The sequence below is a fragment of the Hippopotamus amphibius genome, chromosome 5, assembly GCF_030028045.1.
Source record: "Hippopotamus amphibius kiboko isolate mHipAmp2 chromosome 5, mHipAmp2.hap2, whole genome shotgun sequence".
Classification (NCBI taxonomy): Eukaryota; Metazoa; Chordata; class Mammalia; order Artiodactyla; family Hippopotamidae; genus Hippopotamus; species Hippopotamus amphibius.
The window spans coordinates 28,515,623-28,535,000 of record NC_080190.1 but is presented as its reverse complement, the minus strand read 5'-3'; the positions used below and the strand labels follow the sequence as shown (position 1 = coordinate 28,535,000).

Below are 19,378 nucleotides of genomic sequence, written 5' to 3'. Positions count from 1 at the left end.
GAGTCAGCAGCCTTTATCTTAAGGTGCCCGAGCCGCATGGTCACAGGTCTAGGAACACAGGCGGGGCCGGGAAGGAGGTATTACTGCACCCTCCAGGCAGGAGAGGTCCCTGAGTAGCTGGCTTCCCTGGCCCACAGGCTGGGGTGGCCCTGTCATGGGTTCTGAAAGTCCAGGATGTGGAGGTTGTAAGAGAGCGCAGCATAGAGATGTCTGGTGGTGAAGCGCAGGCAGTACACAGGACTGCTGAGGGGGGTCGACGTCAGTGGGAAAGCCTGCACGGGAGGAACAAGAGTGGCGAGAGTGTCCCCACTGGGAGCTGGGAGAGCCCGAACCCAGGATTCCTAGGCCCAGTGCCATGGGACAGGGACCATTGTAGGCTTCCTCCCACCCTCTCCAGGCACACCCACTCCCAGTGCAGCCCCTAAGGACGAGTCCTGGCATCCAGGAGGCCTTGTGGTGGGCGGGACACTTACATGTAGGCAGGCCCTTTGGCGCCGGTCCCACAGTCGCACGACACCATAGTAGGAGGAGCCAGTGGCCAGCAGGTGGTTCCCATCCGTCTGCAGGCAGTACAGGGTGCTGTCGTGGGGCTCCTCCCACTCCATGACACACTTCCTGTCCAGGAGGAGGTGATGCAGGGGAAGGTTTGGGGGTGCCCTCCACCTCCACCCCAGCTTCCCTAGAGGCCTTAGGAAGCCATTCTGGCTGGAAGAAAGAGATGCCGAATCACCAAATTCCTTTAAAACCAGACTGAATGGGGGAAAGCCTCCTCAGTAAAGATCTTTCCCAGCAAGTCCCTGACCCCAGGCAGGTTTATGCCTCATTTGCGCATCACATGGGCCACTATGTGTCACCGGGCTTAAGAGGCGAGAAAGGCCTCGAGAAAGCTGGGACAGAATGCTGAGGGACAGCACCCTGATGGCTCCCAAGGCTCTTATCAGAGCCTGGTGGCTACGGTCTCCTGGGCCACAGGACCAGGGCCGCCAAGGTGGGGAGTCTACGCTTGAGCTGACCTTGCCAGCTGCACTCTACCAGCCCCTGATGCGGAGTCTCTGTCCCTCTCCCTTGGGCCCGCCAGGACTGGAGGGAGGGCCAGGACTGGCGTGGGGTTCCCACCACCCGTCCTCTTGCCCGGCACACTCACCTGACGCTGGCTCGGAGGTCCCAGTAGCGAACATAGGTGTCGTAACCACAGGACAGGAGTGTGGAAGGGGACTCGTACATGACGTCCAGCACCCCAGCCCCCGGGGGAAAGTCACTGCCCAGGTGCGTCATCAGCTGCCCACTGGGAAGAGAGGAGGGGCAGAGGAGGAGAGGTTGTCTCACCTTGACACACACATATTCTTTTAACCTGCACATGGCGTAAGTTCCTGGGGAAATGCAGCTCTCCTTCCTGAGCTAGAATCAGACTCACTTAGGAAGGGGGCCGAAGGAGGAGATGCCCTAGACTCCAGCCCCTCTCCCGTGCTCCCAGTCCCTGCCTCTCCCCGAGCTGAAGGCCTCAATCAGCCACCAGCAGCCCCTCCATCACACCTGCACGCTGGCTGCCCGCCGCCCAGCCACTCCTCCTCAGGACGATGAATGGGCCTTGCTGAAGGGGTTGGGCCCCCCTCACAAACACACACACAGACACACACACGCGCGCGCGCACACACATACACACACACACACACACACACACACACACACACACTTGGTTACTTTATATGCCTTGATCCTGCAGGTCATGCAGTTCTGAGCTGCCTGAGTCCAATGCCTTAATTCCTGCCTGTAATCTGGGGCTCAAACCTCACTGGGGATAAAGACCACACAAAGGGAGAAGGGGAGTCCCAGGAGATGTTAAAACAAGTAAACACCTTTGTGTCTGGGGAGAGAAATAGCTGAGAAAGCAGCTTAGCAGGCTGGTCCCTGGTGTTCCTGGCCCGGCTGGCCCCCGGCCTGGGGCTCGCACGCCTCTGTGATCACAGCCCCCAGCCTGCTGGGCTCCAGCTTGCTCCCCCCACCCTCGCCCCTCCCGGTGGCCGAGAGCAGATTACTGAGAAGAACAATTTCTTTGTGACTGTGTAATTCCCTCCGTGACCGCGGCAGTGGGCAGACCCCTTGCCCTGATGCCAGACCCCTAGCAACCATGTAGGGGGGCCTCCTGGCCCTAGCAACTACCCCTCAACATCAAGTGTACCCGCTAATCCCTGTGGCTAGGGGATGGGCAGAAGTGGTGAGTTTCTGCAGAATGACGGGGGAATGAGGAAGAAGGGGGCACGCTCTAGGCCCAATCCTTCAGCTTCACCCAAGAGATGCTGAGCTCTCCTCTGTGGCATGACAGGAGCAGCTGGGCCGTGGACACGTCACAGGGACATCCAGGGAAGAGGCCCCAGCACGGGGTAGGGAGGACTTTGCGGTCACACCAGCCCAGCTTTGGCCCAAGCAGGTTTCACCAAAGAGCCTGAGGCAGACAAGGCCACCAGCCACACGTGTGAACATGGACCTTAGCTCCAGTCCTTCCACCTCACACAGACGCTGACCCTCAACCTCCCTTCTCCTCAGTGGAGCCACCATCTTCCCTGAAGGAGTAAAGGAGGAGGCTGTGGGTTCTTTCCCGCCTAACTCTGTCTTTCCCCATGAGCCCTGGGCAGGGAGGTGACTCCCAGCGAGCAGCACTGTTACTAGTCCAGTCAGGGCAGGACGGGGGGTAGGCCTTAAATCAGCACCCCTGCCCCCAGCCTCCTTCCAAAGGAAGTGCTTCTTCCTATCTGCAGTAGAAGATGGTAAGTCTCTGTGTACTGAGGGATCAGACAGAAAGCCTTCTCCCCACATCAGCATCTCCTAGAGATCACTGACCTCAGCTCCCAAGAAGGCCTACCTTCCCAGATGGGCCACCAGCCATGGTTCACCACCCCCGGGCAGGCCAGAGCCCTGAGAGGGGCTGGGGTCATATAATGTCTGTCTCTGTCTCTCTCATCCACTGGGTCAGGGCTGTTTTGCTCCACAGTTCTCCCTCCTTCCAGATTTGGGGGCCCTGCCCCCTCCATTAGTGAGGCCTTCAGGAATGACTGAAGAGCTCTCCCCTTTAATCTGTAGAAGTAATTTCATGTTTGTCTGTTTGAAATAGAAGATGAAAGGCAGTGGAGATTGGGGGGGTGTGAAGCCCAGCATGGCTCTACCTGCCCACCCTTGGTCCCAGGGTTCAGAAGGAAGGAGAGCTGGGCCCCCATGGACGGAGGGTCGGCAGCAAAAGGGCCACACCCAGACCAAGTTGCCAGCCTGGGCCCCTGCCCAGGCAGGGTGGTATCTGAGCCACCACTGGAAAGTGTCATGCCAGGGTGTGCAGTAAGAAACACAGAACCCAACCCTCTGGGGAGACCCAAAGGCCAAGTGAACACCGGTGCCTGGAGGCCAGGACAGGTCCTGAAAGCCCCTGTCTGCCAGTCCGGCCTGGCTAGGGCCTGAGGAGTTTCTGCCACACTCGTTCTCTGATTCTCTGAAACGGCCACACACACTTTAAATGGGCCAATAAAAAGATACAGTTTCTTTTGCTTCTGGGCCTGGGACCCTCAAGGCTCTGTTGTGCAGTGCCCGTGAGGTTAAGTTCAGAGCATAAACTGACACACCAGGCTCTGGGAAATGGCCCGTCTCTTCAAATAGCAGCCCAGCAGTGCCATAGGAGCCCTGCTGGGGCTTTGATTTGGGAAAACAAACAGAAATGGCACCGTGGGCCCTTCATGGCCCCCACCTCAGGACCAATTTAACTAGAAAACTCTAGCTCAGCCGCTCTGGTGGAGGGAACAAGATGGGCTCCACAATAGCCCCAAACTCCGGGGGGAAGGGGGACAAAACATGCTGTCGCCTCAGCCCCTCCTCCCGGGTTCCTTTTCTTACTGCAAGTGTGTTCTTGTAAAAACGATTAGATCGCAATTTGTATAACGTGGTGACCCCCAAATTCAGACATTTCACCCCTTTTCTCTGGAAAGAATGCTAAGAATGCCTCTCGGCCTCTCACTGTGGGGGGGCGTGAGGGAGGGTGCAGAGCCTTGGCTGTCGCACAACTTGTGTGGGAAAAGGGGCTGCGGCTTAGCGCCTCAGGCCAAGACAGGAGCAAGGGCCAGGTCTGTCACTATAGAGGGCCAGACAAAAAGGCCATTCCCTTCCAACTCCTGCGCACAAAGCCGGGCCTCCAGGAGCCACTGAGGGCTGGGGGGTCTCCACCCCAACCTCCCCCTAGCCTGACTCCAGCAATTTTCTCTTGACCCAGGGGAAGATAAAGACAGATGGGGCTGCCCCTTGAGCCCGATGACTGAGATACAGGCTGGGGAGGGCTGCCTGAAGAAGACCTCTTCCCGAGGCCTGGCTGTGGGCGGCTTCCCCTAGGAGTCCCCAGAGGACCTGGGCAGGAAAAGCAAGCAGAGTGTGGCCTCCTCCTGGACCCCTGAGGAGATCAGGGGAGGGAGTCAGATCTCCCTGGCCCAACCCACCTTGCTGCCCAGGCAACTCCACTGAAGCTGGAGGGAAGTGGGATGACAGGAACTTCCTGACAAGGAGGAGGAAATTTAAATAAGACACTCATATACCCCCCCAACCCCCATCTTTGTGGGGACAGCTAACTGGAGGTAGGTACTGGCCTTGAAGACCCAGATGCCCTGTCTGGGAGAGGCCCTGAGCACCAGGTTAGAGCTGGGCACAGAGGGGCAGTCCCTGGAAGCCCCCCCTGCCACCCTACTCCCAGTCTGGGCCCTGTGGGCCAGGGAAGCCAGGTGCCCTGCTTCACTCCCTTCCTCCCTCTGAGTTCCCTCACCGCAACCTCCACATCCTCCCTTGCCTGGCCTGCCTGAGCTCCCAGCACAAGCCGTGGCCCATAGCAAGTCCTCCTGTGCTAAACTGCCCTTAGGTAAGATACCCCTGGCTCCTCACCCCCCATCTAAGAATGTCTGTGACGGACTTCCCTGGTGGTGCAGTGGTTAAGAATCTGCCTGCCAATGCAGGGGACATGGGTTCGATCCCTTGCCCGGGAAGATCCCACATGCCGCAGAGCAACTAAGCCTCTGAGCCACAACTACTGGAGCCTGCGCTGTAGAGCCCCTGCTCCGCAACAAGAGAAGCCACCTCACTGAGCAGCCCGTGCACCACAACGAAGAGTAGCCCCCCGCTCGCCACAACTAGAGAAAGCCTGCGCGCAGCAACAAAGACCCAACACAGCCACACACACACAAAAAAAAATGACTGTCCACGGCCCCCACACCATTTACAGCCACTGTTAACACACTGGGTTCTTGACGATGTTCCTTGGAGATTCTATGGGCGTTCATTCCTGCATCTGTTTGGCTGTGAGGATACCCAGTCTGGCACATGGAACCGCAAAAATGCAACAATGGGTTTTGGAGAGAAAGGATGGAAGGGTGACAAACAGTCCACCTTCCTATATCTTCTCTGCCCCCAGGGGACAGACGGTTTGAAGATATAAGCTGGCCCAACATGGTCACTAAGAAAATAGGAGGGTTTTGCTCCCTTCTTTCTTTCCACCCTCTTCCCTTTCTTCCTTTCTTTGATCAATAACCATTTACTGAGCACCTTCTGTATACGAGGCATTGTGCCTAACAGAAACTGCAGGGAGATGTGAGATGAGACTTTGAGGGAGACACTGTCCCTTCTTCAGGAGTTTTCAATCCACAGAGGGAGAGAAGTCTGTCATCTATCCAACTGACAATACAAAGGGTGGCTTGGTGGGTACCAGAAGAGATGAAAGCGAGTTTTATAAGGGGTCAGATAAAAGAACATTTCTTCAGTGAGTGACAGGATTGTGACAGGCAGTGACAGGAGATGGGGGATGGCTCAGGTGAAGGACCAGCAACCACAGAGGTGCAGGGCTGGGACACCTGGTTTGGCTGGAGGTGTGGGTATGTTAGGGGCGCAAGCTGGCGGGATCTGGCTTCCTGTACCACGATGGGCCTCCACTACTCAGCCAGCGTGAGAGGAGGGAGTGGTTGTCCTCATCCAACCCTCTGGTGGGGAGGGGGAGGGAATCGAGGAGGCAGACAGGTCCCAAATACAACCAAGGAGTCCGTGGAGACCAGGAGAAGCCCAGTGAAGCGTCACCTGCCCCAGTACTGTCAGGGGAGCGGGAACGGCCCTTCCCAAGCACAAGTCCCTCACATGCATGTGTGTGCGCGTGCACAGCCCCAGCACCCGCCCGTGCACACGTGTGCAGACACAATGGCTCAAAGGCCAGGCAGCCGGGCAGCCCACTTTGTACTGCTAACAAGAGGACCGTAATTACAGGAAGGGGCAGCCGGGCAGATAAAAGGATACAAAATTTCAACATCTGTTGTCATAAAGGGATAAGGAGAAGTGAAACGCAAAGTATCAGTTTGGTGTCAGCAGGCAGAGAGCCAATTTCAAAGAGTTCAGGGGGACAGAGGGGACAAGAAAGAAAAAGGAAAGGGGTGGGGGGAGAAAGAAAGAAAGAGAAAGAAATTACAGGGTTCCTTAAAGAGGTAAAGAAAAAAGAAATGAGAAAAGCTGTCAGTAATACTTTCAAAGGAGAAGGCAGATCCTTTAAAGAGGGGCAATCCCCATAATCACCCTGACCGAGGGCCAGGCCCCCTGCCCCAGGTGGAGGTGGAGGGCCGGGGGCAGAGACAAAGCTACACCTGGGTGGGATGGGCACTAATGGATGGGCACTGAGGGTTCGAGTCCTCCGCTAGGTTCAGCGCTGCTCTGTATGTGTATGACCAGATTCATGGCCCCTGCATAATCCTGCCTCACCTCCCTGTCAGGCTAGCATCACCCCCGGTTCCCCTGGCACCCTCAGAGTGGCCCAGCCTGTGCTCAGGACACCGGTTTTTTCTGCAGCCACACGCCCATTGTCATTCCAAACACCATTGGATGCTGTGATATGTACCTCCTGTGTTCAGTCCAGGGTTCCCAGCCTGAGAGGAAGCTATACCAGGCCACATGGTGGCCAAGGTGGCCCTATGAAAGCTCTAAGGGTCACCAACTCTAGCCACAGGGGTGAGGCTCAGGGAGGGCTTCGTTGTGGAGGTGCTATTTATGCTGAAGAATGAGCAGGGTTTCAGTAGGCAGAGAGTGGGTATTCCAGGCCACAAGGGTCAGCTAGAGCAAAAGCTCAGAGGGGAAAAATATAGGGTGTCTGCCAGAATATGTGAGAAGCTTCTCTGCCTCTGCCTTTGTTGAGAAAGAGGAGACTCGAGGGCTTTAGGATGGAAATGGAGGAGTCATGGGGAACTGGGGGTGATGCTGGCCTGAAGGGGAGGTGAGGCAGGATTATGCAGGGGCCATGAATCTGGTCATACACATACAGAGCAGCACAGTACCTAGTGGAGGACTCGAACCCTCAGTGCCCTAGGAGTAGCCAAGTCACCAAAACCCACCCCTACCAACTTCCTTACCCAACAGTCCCCAGGCTGGCTTAGCGCCACAACTGAACCCATTGTGACATCTCCAGAGCTGAGATCACAGGCCTCTCCATGCTGGTGCCCACCTCCCCACTGCCACTGGGGTTGCCCACTGTGCCCTGATCTCAGGGCACCAATGCTAGATCCAGCGCAAATGCACCTTGGCAGAAAAGGTAAAACCCACAGCAAGGGCAAACCCAGGGGAAGATCTGTGTGTGACATCAGGCCAGTCAGAACCCCCACCCACCCCTGGGGTCTTCCAGCAGCAGGAGGTGTGTCCCACAGAGACAACACCTTCCCTGGGGCTAAGCCAAGGGCCCTGACCAAATGCGGACAGAGAACACAAGGTGGGCTTTAATCCCTCACACCCAAACTCCGGAGCAGGATGGCTTCGGCACAGTTCCTTAGGGCCTAGCCGGGGATACGTCAGTGGCTGGCTACTGGCACGCTCTCTCAGGATAGAGCCCTTGGCGGCCAGGGGCTGGGCCTGAACACCATCTACCCTTGGAAACAGGTACCCTCTAGCACGTCCAAATTGGGTGAAGGACTCCATCTTTCTTCCCATATGGTTTAGACAGGTTAGAAATCCCCTATCCTTGGGCCCGTCCCCAGCTCTAGGAGAGAGAAAAGCAGAAAAGGAGGAAGGGAGGGGGGACGGCCAAACTCCTTGCCATCTAGACAATGGCTTTGTGCCCATGGCTGCTCTCAGGCCTGTGTGCTCCAGCTAGCACCTCCCCGTCCCCAGCCCAGAGAGAGAACAGAGTCTCCAGGAATCCTGAGGAACAAAGGACTGAGGGAGCCATGGTGACTTTGAAAGAGGTCTCCAGGCACTGTGAAAAGCAGCCCCGGCTGCCTGAGGACCAGTACCTGAAAGACACAGACAGATGGGAGGGGCGCTGGTGCCCAGCAGGATGCCTACACCTCTTGAGGTGTGTCCATCCCCCACCAACATCCTGAAGGCAGCCTCTGGAGGAGCGATGCTCTGAGCAAAACTGCCCCTCCAGTACTCCTCCCCCCGAGCTGCAGCACACACATAAAAGAGAAAATCCCAGCACTCCTCAAGTTTCAGCGGTGACAGGTTAAAAGCAAAGAATCCACCCAGCACCAAACACTGCCCCACCACTGAGTCCTGCTGGCGATGTTGCTCCACCTTCCAGATTGGCCTGTCAGTCAGGCTTTGGCATTATTGAAAGATCAAACTCTGTCCTGCCTGTTCATTACCTTAATCCTATTTTCTACATGGCTTTATTATCTGCTTGGGCTTCTCTGGGAAAGACCGCTACAGACAGTTGTTGTCCTGTCCATCCATTTCCTCCCACCAAAAGCAGATGCCTCCACCCAGACGTCTTTCCTTCAGTCCCTGCAGCACTGGTCCTCCAAGCTTCCGTGGGGATGGAAGAGATGTTTAAGCAAAGCCTGGCTCCTCAGTGGTGAGGAGGGGAGGCTGGGAGCTAGAGAAGGCAAAGCCAAGCGAAGCCCAGGGTGGCCTTGCCTCAGGGCCTTGCCTGAGGGTGCAATGGCTACTTGTTGTCTGGCTCCAGTGAGAACTGAGGCCATAGCTGTCTTGTGCCCATTCTCATTTTGGTCTTTTCTGGGTTCTGTAAAGATCCAGTGCTTAGGGTTAGTGAGGTCTAGGGATTTCATAAGAGAATGCTGTTGAAGGAGCTGATGCCTTACAACTCCATCCTGACCACAGTCTGTGCCCAGAAGCACCCCCACCAAGGCAACCACAAGCAGAAGAAGCCACCCAAGAGATTACTCCACCTTCGAGATAAAGCTGGGCCACAGTGGGGTGGTGTACACCCTCCCTGCCCCAGCTTGTCTGCGATATTGGGCCCAGGTCAGTTCTGACGCCAAGCATAAGGTCCAGCCATGTGACTAAATAAAATTGACTTTCAGCAGAAATGCCCATCTCTGTGACCTCAACAGTGAGAAAGCAAACAATCCAGTTAGAAATGGGCAAAAGACATGAGCAGACATTTCACTGAAGAGAATATACAGAAGGCAAATAAGCACATGAAAAGATGTTCAACATCATTAGTTATTAGGGAAATTCAAATTAAAACCACAATTAAATAACACATCCATTAAAATAGCTAAAATAAAAAACAGTGACACGACCAGATGCTGTTGAGATTGTGAAGAAACTAGATCTCTCAGACACTGGGGTCAGAATATAAAGTGGTAAAGAGGCTCAAAATAGTCTGGCAGGTAAAAAACTAAACACACAGTTACCAATGACCCAGCAATTGTATTCCTGGGCATTAATCCCAGAAAACTGAAAGCGCATGTCCACACAAAAGCCTATACACAAATGTTCACAAAAGCTTGATCTGCAATAGTCAGAAAATTGAGAACAAACCAATGTCCTTCAATGGGTGGATGCTGGTCGATGGGGAAAGAAACTTTGGTACATCCATAGCAGGGAATACTACTGAGCAGTAAGAAATAAAGCACTAATGACACATGAAACCACTTCTGTGGCTCTCAAGGGAATTCTACTGAAGGAGAAGGAAAAAAAAGCAAATCTCCAAAGGTTACATATTACATATATTATTTCATTTATATAATACTTTCAAAATGACAGAATTATAGAGATGAAAGACACATGTTTGGCTGCCGGGGCTTGGGGCAAGAGTGGCTGGAGGAGGGTAGGAGGATGGGTGCAAGAGTAAAGGGATACATAAGGGGTCTTTGTGGTGATGGAACAAACAGTTCTGTATCTTGGTTGTGGTAGCAGTTATGTGACTCTGCACATGGGACAAAATTGCAAAGAAACACACACACACACAAATAAGTGCAACCAGATAAAGGTCTATGGACTGTGCCAATGCCAACTTCCTAGATTTAATATTATGTAAGATGTTACACAGGTACCTTGCCTTCCTACTTTTGTAACTTCCTATGAATCTATAATTATTTCAAAATGAAAGATGAAAAAAACCCCAACAGAATGGCAGGTAACCAGATGGAAATGTGTCAAGCCTGCCAAGGCAGAGGATTGTAAATAAAAACTGGATATATTTTAACTGTTCTGTATTGCTCTTCTTATGCATCTGTAGGCCACTTCCAAAATTTATTTTAGAAAAATCATCTCTGAGGATAGATGGGATTTTATATAGCCACAGTCAGGCACTCCTTAGAGAAGAAGCATCATAAATCCAAACTGTTGTTGTTATCATAAATTCTACATGAAATCATTTACCTATTATAAACTGCTTCAACAGTCTGCGCAAGCTACCAAATGACTCCACGTGAGAAGGGGCCACAGCGGAGGCGGTCAGTGGGTTGTGGGGCAGGGTTAGGGTTCGCATCCTCCTGGACCGCTAGGCCAGGTGAAGCAGGGGCTGGCTGGCTCGGCCAGCTCTTTCCTCTGCCTCCCAGCTGCTCCAGCCCCACCCATCCTGGAAGCCATGGTGGCCTCAGGAATCTCTTACCTGTTGAGGTCCCAGATTCTCAGGGGTGAGAAATGCCCACAACAAGCTGTCCCTGTCACAAAGGAGCTGCCAAACAAAAGGAGAGCAGAGTCAGGCCTGGCTTGTCGAACCTGTGGCGGAAATGGCCGCACAGTTGGAAGCGCTGTGCTCATCCTCCAGGGGCTCAGGGGTTAAGCCAGAGTGAGAGAAGCAGCCACAAGAGCCATCAGAGAAGCTGTGGGAAACACACGGAAGCACAGGAAGGGCTGCAACCTCCCAGAGCTGCCTGGCCAGAGGACCCATGGATTCAATAGCAGCCGAGTTTGCTGCTCAGACCCGGCTGGGTGGTCTCTGCCCACCATAAAAACGGATGTCTAGATGTGCAACTGAGGCCAAGGGAGAGCAAGCTTGTTGGGCTTCGGCTGTATGAACACCAAGTTCACAATGCCACACCACAGAAATGGCCTGGGAATAGGGTGTTGGGCTCTGGAAGGTGATGCCCTGGTCAAAGATGAGGGAGGCTGGGGGACTTTACTGAATTTGAAGAGCTTGGGGGAATATGGTAACATGGTGCAAGCATGGGGCAGGTATAAAGGCACCAAACTGAGAAAAGGCAAACTATGAAAGGTGGATAACAACATGAAAATTTGGGGGTGGGAAAGCAGCGAATGTGAGGGGCCGGGCAGCCAGGACTGCTGTGGAGTGGGATGGGAGTCAGAGTTTAGAGGACAATGACAGACACTGCCAAGAGGCAGGAGAGAGGGAACACTCTGACTGTATTTCCCAGAGTCTCTCTTAAACCCCTAAAAAGTTCAACACATACAATCTGCAGAGTTTCATTTTAAGTGGAGGCCCAAACCCAGTGAGAAGAATGTGTGCAATGAGCCAGACTGGCCCTAGTGCTAGGACTAGAACTTGAACCCACGCGCCAGACCACTCCTTTGTTAGAGGATTTGGAAAGGACTGGGAGGGGGAGCCTGCAGGAACCCTGGGCTTGAAAATCTAAACTGAAACAAGAGAGCTGAAAGCGGTTATGTCACTCAGCAGCCCTGGGGCAGGGAAGGGCCATGTCCCTACACGTCTGGGCATGGGGGGGAGGGACTGGACATACTAATAATATGTTAGCAACATGGGGCAGCAGCCCATAGGCCCTGGTCCTGCCCAGCACCTGTGGCTCTCTGATCCCAAGCATGTCAGTGGGGAGATGGATTTCCGCAGGCAGGGCTCTGAGAAGCCAATGGCTTTGGCTTGGCAGGGGGTTGGCCTGCTAGTTGCTGATGGGGAGATGTTAGGGCAGGCATTGGCCAAGCTACTGATTTACAATCAAAATTGCAGGTCAGGGGTCTGTGTCTCAACCCCAGGCTGACAAGAAGGCCACATGAACCACCTTGGGGCATCCGCGCCTCAAATCAAGACTTCTCTAGGGACATGCTCAGTCTTCCCAGCTTCCTTTCAACCTACAGGCGTGCCAGCAGCCACTAAACTAGAGTGACATGCCAAAACAGCCATTCCATCATGCCCCAAGTGACTCCCAGCCTGGGAAGCAGCCACTGGACACTGAAGTCCCAAACTACAAAGCCAGGAGGTGTTATCCTCACTTCCCTCCCCCACCAACATTTTTCTCTTGAGGGTAATCCATTAATAACTGGTAAAGCCAATTACCTTGGGTTGGAAACATAATAGCCACTTAGAAATCATTCGAGCGGGCAATTGGGCTCTCCAGACTTTTGAGGAGTAGGGGGCCAGGTGAGGGGCGCCAGCACAGACACAGAGACATCTCTTAAGGAGGCCTGTGGCAGGCCTCTGACTGGCCACAGGCCTAAATTAGCATCAAGGTAAGTCAATGCAGAGAGACGGGAGGTACCTGGAAGCTGAATCCCTGCAGCTCCCACAGCTCTGACCTCCCAGCAGGCCGGCTCAGGGATGGGAACACCTGCCCCTGGACTCCTGCCCTCTATTCCTGCCCATCCGCCGCTGGCCCTGTCCCTCTGCCTCCAGGGGCACCTGCATGCCCCACGAGGGCCTTTCTTAACTGCCTGGACATGACACCAATGAACATTTCTTTCCAAAAGCTACCCTTTTCCCTTGCATAACCATGTGAAGCAGGAAGGAGGAGCAAGAGGGAGAGTAGAGAGTCCTCTTGGCATTTATGAGGGCCTAAGAGGTTAATCAAATTTAACACTCATTAAAAAAAACATGTAAGCAACAGTCAAGCAGATTTGGAGCCAGGTCCTGCTTGGAACATTCACCAAGACTCACATCCAAACCATGGGGACTGTCCAGGGACTGGGACAGCAAACCCGCAGAGTCAGGAGCTGCTGGCTCCTCCGTGGCTCGACTGGCCTTCCTCTTCAGTCCTGCCACACCTTGATCTCACCTTCACGAGACAAATGCTGTCTAGGGGGTTATCTTCCCATCTTCCTCTTGCAATCACGGACTGTCTGGTGCCTCCTGCATACTCCAGTGCCCAACACAGTGCCTGACCCCAAAGAAGTGTTCAAAACAAATCTGTGGACCTCAACCGAAAGGGCCTTCTACCAGAGCTCACAGCCAACAAGCCTGGGGAAGTTAGTCATACGAGCTGTGAAGGGGGTCCCTCTGCTTCTTAGAGGAATAACTCCCAAATCACCAGCCTCAGACCTGAATGACACATGACACAGTCATACATCGTTGGTACAGTGAAGTCCTTCATAAGCAGTGCAACCAGATAATAGATGGGAAGTACCAGCAATACCTACAAATGTCAACAAACACACACGCACACATGCTCTCACACAAGTGCATGCACTCTCTCACCCTGAGGATCTAAGAGTCATTCTGACTCCACAAACTCTACTCATTTTGGACCAGAAAGCCCTTATCAGAAGCCAGCCTTCTACAATTTCTCATCCAGTCCCAGACCCTGCCCATATCCCCAACCTACCTTACTGGTCCCCTGGCCCCAACTCAGGCAAACTTGGCAACACAGAGATCATCATGAGGCCCAAGAAGTAGATGTAGGAGCCCTCATATCAGAGAGACACCAGGAGAGTTAGGGTTCTGGTATGCAGGTTGAGGAATAGAAAATAGCAAGATACAGAACAGAGGAGGGAAAAACTAGTTGGGTGTGGGCAGGGTGAAAAAAAGGTAGATTCCTTCTGCCTCTGCCTTAGTTTAGACCCTGTTAATTACATTAGGAATTGACTGGGCACTTGCTGAATGCCAGGTTCTGAGCAAGTGTTTCAAAAGCGTTATCCTGTCTAATCCTTGTAACTCTATGCAGCAGGTACCCCTTTCCCTAGACGAGGACCCTGAGACACGGAGGGGTCACATAACTTGCTCTAGGCTCACACAGGGAGCAACTAGTGGGACTAGAGTTTGAACCCAGTCCGTCTTAATTCCAGAGCCCAAGTGATTTTACATCCCATGCCCTGTAAGTTCTCTCCCCAGCACCTAGCATAATGCCTGACACATACTGAAAACTCAAATGCTTACTGAATGAACGAATGGACAAGTGAACAAATGACTCCACCTGGAAGAAGAGAGGCGTGACTGAGGGGCTCTAAGGAGGGGCGGCAGAAGGGGCGTGCTCGGCAGCTGTGCCCCGTGGCTGGCCCGGAGCTGCCCAGCTGGCCCAGGCCCCAGCCGCCTCTGAGCTGGGGCTGACACACTTTGGCAAGGGAGGCCACCAGAGCTGTCACATCATTCACCAGCATGCCCATCAAAGGTATTCAGTTCTCTTCAACCCGCATTGGCATTTTAATTACTGTTGGGTAAACTAATTTGTACAAATGAAGGCCGGGCTGCCTAATAGAATATGCAAGCTCTCTGACCTCTGACAGGCACTGACACGAGATACAAAGGCCGCCGAGGAAGGCTTTTTATCTGAGCCTTATTACTCTCTATTACTCCAATTAGTCAAGCTCCAGTGCTCCTAATTGGAGGAAAAATTGCAATTAAATCAATTTTTGATGGGCTGCAAGTGGGCTCCCGAACCGCCCTGCTTGTGAAACACTGATATTATAGCAGCAAAGGTCACAAGCTTCATCGGCACCTGGGGGCCCCTCGATTTCCCTCAGCCCCCTCCTGAAATGCCTCAAGGAAACCCCTGCCCCTCCATCGGCTCGGCCAGCAAGGGTGGGAAGGAGGGAGTCATTAGAACATGTCAGGTCTCATTGCTGCCGCCGCCATCTGCTAACCTGTACCATTGACATCATTACAGCAGCTAAGTCCCAAAGCATGAATGCAGCGCGAAGGTCACACAAACTCACTGGGTGAGGAGAGGCCAGGAGCAGAAGTGCAGTGACAGCACTGTGAGGGAGGGGCCAGTGGAGTGGGAACAGGAGGTCAACAGAAGTCATGAAGAGGAGAGACATAGTCCAGGGCAGGTGAAGGGTGAGGCAGCCAGTTCCTAAGATCCCGCCAAGAGGGCGCCCCAGGCCACCCAAGGGGAAGGGAAATAGATGTACTTGGGAAGGAAAAAAAAAGAGAGACAAAGAAATCTTATTTTCACCAGCAAATATCCCACCTTGCAGCAGGGAAATATACACCTGAATGCTGTCCACAGACCAGAAGGCTGAGAGTCACATCAGTGATGTGGGCAGGAACACACTGTGGGGCCCACCATCTACAGCAGTGCCTGCCTACAAAGGCTGGGGAGGGAGTGCCCAGAACTAAACCTTAAGACCAGGGAGGGGAAGGTAAACACAGCTTCATTGATCAAACTAAAGGATAAGACCAAGAAGTCTATCTGAAGCTTGAATGAGTAAAGTTTAAGGCAAATAAAAAGAAGTTCCATTTCACATCACAAATGGCATACCATTACCTCAAAAACATGGTGTAGACAGAAAATATAAAGTCAAAAGAAGGTTAGCCAACTTCATGAGTGTTTGAACCAAAATGGATTAACAGGGAAAGAAGGATGTGCCTTGTCTTCAAGGGGCCAAGACCAAAAACATATTGACTAAAATGCTGGTCCATCTACTTAACGGAATATTACACAGACTTTTAAAATGATGCTCCCAAAGGATATAGACAAGATGTTTATGACATTACTGTAAGAAAAAAAGTAGGGTACAAAAGGCATTAATAGAACTATTTTAAGAATAGCTTGTGAGGGAAGGTAAATGTAACTTTGTTCATTAAACTAAAGAATAATAACACCAATTTTTTTTTTAATTACAAAGGAGGCAAGAATATAAAATGGGGGAAGGATAATCTCTTCAATAAATGGTGTTGAGAAAACTGGACAGCCACTTGCAAAAAAATGAAACTAGACTATCTTATACTATACACAAAAATTAACTCAAAATGGATTAAAGATTTGAATGTAAGACCTGAAACCATAAAACTCCTAGAAGAAAATATAGGCAGTAAGCTCCTTGACACCAGTCTTGGCAATGATTTTTTTTTATCTGACTCCAAAACAAAAGCAACAAAAGCAAAAATAAACAAGCTGGATCACATCAAACCAAGAAGCTTCTGCACAGCAAAGGAAATCATCAACAAAATGAAAAGGCAACCTACTGAATGTGAGAAAATATTTGCAAAGCATATATCCAATAAGGGATTAATTTCCAAAATATATAAAAAACTCATACAACTCAACTGAAAAAAACCAAACAATCTGATTAGAAAATGGGCAGAGGACCTGAACAGACATTTTTTCAAAGAAGACATAGAGACGGCCAACAGGCACATGAAAAGATGCTAAACATCGCTAATCATCAGGGAAATGCACATCCAAACCAAAATGTTATCACCTCACACCTGTTAGAATGGCTATTATCAAAAAGACAAGCGATAACCAGTGCTGGTAAGGGTGTGGAGAAAACAGAACCCTCGTGCACTGTTGGTGGGAATGTAAATTGGTGCAGCCACTATGGAAAACAGTGTGGAGTTTCCTCAAAAAAAATGAAAAATAGAACTACCATATGATCAAGTAATTCCATTTCTGAGTATTTATTAAAAAAAAACAAAAACAAAATACTAATTTGAAAAGATATATGCACCCCCATGTTCATTGAAGCCTTATTTACAATAGCCAAGACATGGAAACAACCTAACCGTGCAGTGGTTGATGAATGGATAAAGAAGATGTGGTACATGTATACAATGGAACACTACTCAGCCATTAAAAAGTATGGAATCTTGCCATTTGTGACATGGATGGGCCTTGAGGCATTATGCTAAGTGACATAAGTCAGACAGAGAAAGACAAATACTATATGATTTCCCTTATATGTTGCATATAAAAACAAAACAAATAAATCAAATCAAAACAAAACAAAATGAAAAACCAAGTTCATAGATACAAAGAACAGACTGGTAATTGCCAAAGGGGAGGAGGTAAGGGATGGGAGAAATGGGTGAAGGGGGTCAAAACTACAAATTTCCAGTTATAAAATAAATAAACCATGGGGATGTAATGTACAGCATGGTGACTATAGTTAATAGTACTGTGTTGCATATTTGAAAGTTGCTAAGAGAGTAAATTCTAAAAGTTCTCATCAAGAAAAAAAGTCTTGTAACTAGGTAAGGTGATGAGTGGTAACTAGACTTACTGTAGTGATCATTCGGCACTATATACTGATATCAAATCATTATGTTGTACATGTGAAACTAATATAATGTTATACCTCAATTTAAAAAAACAGCCTGTGTATAGAAAAGGAAAGAGTGGAAGGAAACACACTAAAATGCTTTAAGTGACTCTGTTTGGGCAATAGAGTGATTAGCAATTCTTTCTTCTTTTAAGTTTTATTTTCCAAATCTTCTTTAATGAGCATGTGCTACTTTTCAAAGGAAAAAGCATATTATTTACATCTTGTGAGAGAAAACACAACATAACCAGACATTCCTGCCCACTGACTCATGGCTTAGAACAAGTGGACCTGACAATGAGCTGCCTGCTAGAGCAGGTGTCACCAGTGGTGGCCCCGGCACACGCTGGGCTGAAGCTTTGGGACTGATCAGTAGCCCACGGTTAGGACAACAAGCCCCAGATCAGAAGAGAGGGGCTCCACTAGTCTCTTTCTCCCAAGTAGGCACTGGCCAGTAGGGAGCGAGACCAACTCCTGACTCCCACAGCGGGCAGAGGCCTGGAACACCTGTCCCAGTGTCTGTCTGCCTGCCTGTTTTGTCTGTCTATCTGTATATCTGTCTGTTTCTCTCTCACACCCCAGACCCCTCTCAGCCCATGTGCATCAGGACAGGACGATGCAAGTAAGCCACCTAGAAAGTCAGGCTCTGGAAAGAGTGTCTGGAGGCTGGGGCTCCCAAGGCGCACCCTCCCACTGCAACTCTAACAAACAAGGGCGACAAAGCAGGCTTTCTGCTGCCCCATAGAGGAGTACAGCTCAGCAACTGGGAAACTCCTCTACAGAAACTCATAATGTTCATGTCCCATTTTAACCACTGGTAAAAGGGCAGCCTGGCCAAGGATAGAAGATCCTGGCCCAGGCTAAACAAGAGGAGGCTTGAGGTAGAGGCTGCTCTTCCCAAATGCACCAATTCTACTCAAAAAGCAGAAACCTAGGGACCTCCCCAGTGGTCCAGTGGTAAGAATCTGCCTTCCAATGCAGGGGACATGGGTTCGATCCCTGATAGGGGAACTAAGATCCGCATACATACCGCAGGGCAACTAAGCTGGCGCGCCACAACTAGAGAAGCCCACATGCTGCAACTAGAGAAGGCTGCATGCTGCAACAAAGACCCAGTGCAGCCAAAAATAAATAAAATAAAATAAATCATTAAAAAAAGGCAGAAACGTAGAAACTTGAGCAATGGAAGGGCAGAATTAATAAAAAGAAAAAGTTAATTACATCAAAAAGACTCAGTACAATGGAGTAACATATTCATTCAATCTACTGAATTTAACAAAATATGCTGGAGAAGCGATTCTACACTCTATTTTCCATCTTTGTGGCCTCTAACACAAGCTTCATCCACTCCCAAGAAGATGAAATGGCAGTATGTTCCAGTGTTAAAGGAAAAACTGACCGGGTCAGACGTCCTGAGAAATGATGAATATTGATTCACAAAACTATGTACCTAACAAGAGGCATGGAAAAAGAAGTAATATATATGGTCATTATCTGCAGACACTATAACTGTCTACCTAGAAAATCCAAAAGACTCAACTAAAACTACTGCAACAAGTTCCAGAGTAGGATGAGGTGGATGGCACGATACGTATGACAGTAGAAAGAAGTGTGGCTCAGGGCTGCAGGCTCTGCCACCCAGTAACCATGTGATCTTGGATGAGCAATTTAACTGGGCTCTAAAGTCCAGTTTCTTTATCTATAAAACAGAAATAATATTAGGATCTAGGCATAGGCTTACTGTGAAAGTTATATAAGATGCTTAGAGCAGTGTATGGCACACAGCAAATACCCACAGATGTGAGGTATTACACACCAGCAATCACCAACCAAAATGAAGTTAGAAATCCATTCACAGGCTTCCCTGGTAGCACAGTGGTTAAGAATCTGCCTGCCAGTGGAGGGGACACGGGTTTGAACTCCTGGTCTGGGAAGATTCCACATGCTGCGGAGCAACTAGGCCCGTGCGCCACAA

The 19,378-nt window shown here is 50.8% G+C and overlaps 1 protein-coding gene across 4 annotated transcripts in view; it reads right to left on the bottom strand.

Moving 5' to 3' along the window:
- FBXW4 (F-box and WD repeat domain containing 4) overlaps positions 1-19,378 on the bottom strand; it is an 80,429-nt gene that overhangs the window by 447 nt on the left and 60,604 nt on the right. Inside the window, exons 6-9 of one of the 4 annotated variants that reach the window (XM_057735952.1) lie at positions 10,844-10,909; positions 1,145-1,285; positions 474-705; positions 1-48 (exon numbers count right to left, since the gene is read on the bottom strand). The exon at positions 1-48 is cut by the window's left edge and continues 447 nt beyond it. In XM_057735952.1, the coding sequence (XP_057591935.1) occupies positions 19-48; positions 474-705; positions 1,145-1,285; positions 10,844-10,909 (469 nt within the window). In that variant the 3' untranslated portion in view covers positions 1-18. Of the gene's footprint in view, positions 273-473; positions 706-1,144; positions 1,286-10,843; positions 10,910-19,378 lie in introns of all 4 variants that reach the window. The other 3 variants (XM_057735949.1, XM_057735951.1, XM_057735950.1) reach the window with 3 other exon arrangements.